The 1496-nt window shown below is 42.2% G+C and overlaps 1 protein-coding gene across 1 annotated transcript in view; it reads left to right on the top strand.

Annotated features, from left to right (window-relative positions):
- Nucleotides 1–1496, top strand: part of LOC111866027 (vitellogenin receptor) — a 91150-nt gene that overhangs the window by 7142 nt on the left and 82512 nt on the right. Inside the window, exon 2 of the mRNA XM_023854519.2 lies at nucleotides 960–1049. Coding sequence (XP_023710287.1) covers nucleotides 980–1049 — 70 coding nt within the window. The 5' untranslated portion in view covers nucleotides 960–979. The remainder of the gene's footprint in view (nucleotides 1–959; nucleotides 1050–1496) is intronic.

Here is a 1496-nt window from a genome sequence, read left to right as displayed (position 1 = left end):
AATAATCTTAAAAACCAGGACGATGGATAAAGTCCGAAAACCCAATATCTCTGTGTGTTATACACCATCGTCAGAATCCTATAGTAACTACTATTGCGTATAGCTTGGTAGTAGGCAGACATCGTGCACACATATATTTCTAATTCAGTTCTAGTTAGTTAGTTAGTTAGTTAGTTAGTTATTGGAGAGGGTGGGTTTCCCCATGCACTTAGACCAGTATTGGTCCATTGTGCTTCCCTCTATGATATTCTACCAGTCTCTATACCCTACCGATATTGGTGCGTACCATCAGTCCCGACCGAGCCAGCGAGTTCGGCCTCTACGGGCTTGGCGGTATCTATAATGTTTCCCCCATCTATCAGAGGCGTTAGAGACTATTGTTGGGCGGAAACGTCCTCGAATTTGGCTCAGTGACCTCCTTTGGAGACATGAGGTTCTTTTACGTGCCGTAAAGCTAAGACACGGGACCCACGGCTTAAAGTCCCTCCCGGAGGGCTTGTTCCCTGAATTTTTCCGCCCTTAAAAATTCCACGACCTCCGCCGGGTTTGAACCCGCGTACCACGTGTCATGAGGTGGGAACGTCACCCCTAGACTACGGAGGCCGCTTAATTCCGTTCTGAGAACTAATGTTTTTAACAATGTAACGTAGCACGTGGCGGTACCTTGTTCAAATTATGGATAGGATCCAGGGATTTTTCCATCTGCTGCTCCAGTCAAAGGCCACAGGCCACTACTGCTTCTAATCACAGATCCCTTCATATATATATTAATGTCTCTCGCACACAATGGCACATAAATTGCAGAATCTTGTTCCATTAAAATTTAACAATGATTTGGGACTTGAATTTTAATGTAGCGTCATTTCATGGGTGTACAGAAAATTATATGATGAAATTTTGTGAAGTTGAAACATAAATACTACTGAAAAGTGAACAGCTCTTTGGTTATTTTATTTCAGGGGTCTGACCAAGGTACAAGATGTGGTCTGATCAGACCGTGCTAGTGTGGATGGGCGTGATATGGATTGTGCTGAAATTTCAAAATGGTGGTACGTTTCTCAAATTGAAATACCATATTACTTCGAATATAAGACGTAATCGAATTTAACACGCACCCAGTTTTTGTACGTTGATTTTACAAAAAGAAAAAAAAAATAGAAATGTGCACTCAATTTTTCAACAGGAAAAATGGTGTAAAATGTGCGACTTATATTCGAAGTAATACCATATATCATTACATTAGGATTGCGCTACGACTGTGCGATAGCTCAGTTGTTTGGTTGCCGATTTCCCGCCTCGGCGGCCCAATTCAGGTTATGTGAAATTTTTGGTGGACAAAGTGGTACTGGGGTAGATTTGCTTAGAGTTCTTCGGTTTTCCCTGTCAATTCTCATCTTACCAACTGCTCCATACTTATCTAGTATTAAGGGCTGGTACAGTAGGCCCACTAGTGGCCAGTATACCAGATTGACCAAGTTTTTCGTACCCCACGAATA

Source organism: Cryptotermes secundus, unplaced genomic scaffold (genome assembly GCF_002891405.2).
Source record: "Cryptotermes secundus unplaced genomic scaffold, Csec_1.0 scaffold135, whole genome shotgun sequence".
NCBI lineage: Eukaryota > Metazoa > Arthropoda > Insecta > Blattodea > Kalotermitidae > Cryptotermes > Cryptotermes secundus.
This window is presented reverse-complemented; position numbering and strand designations above follow the sequence as displayed.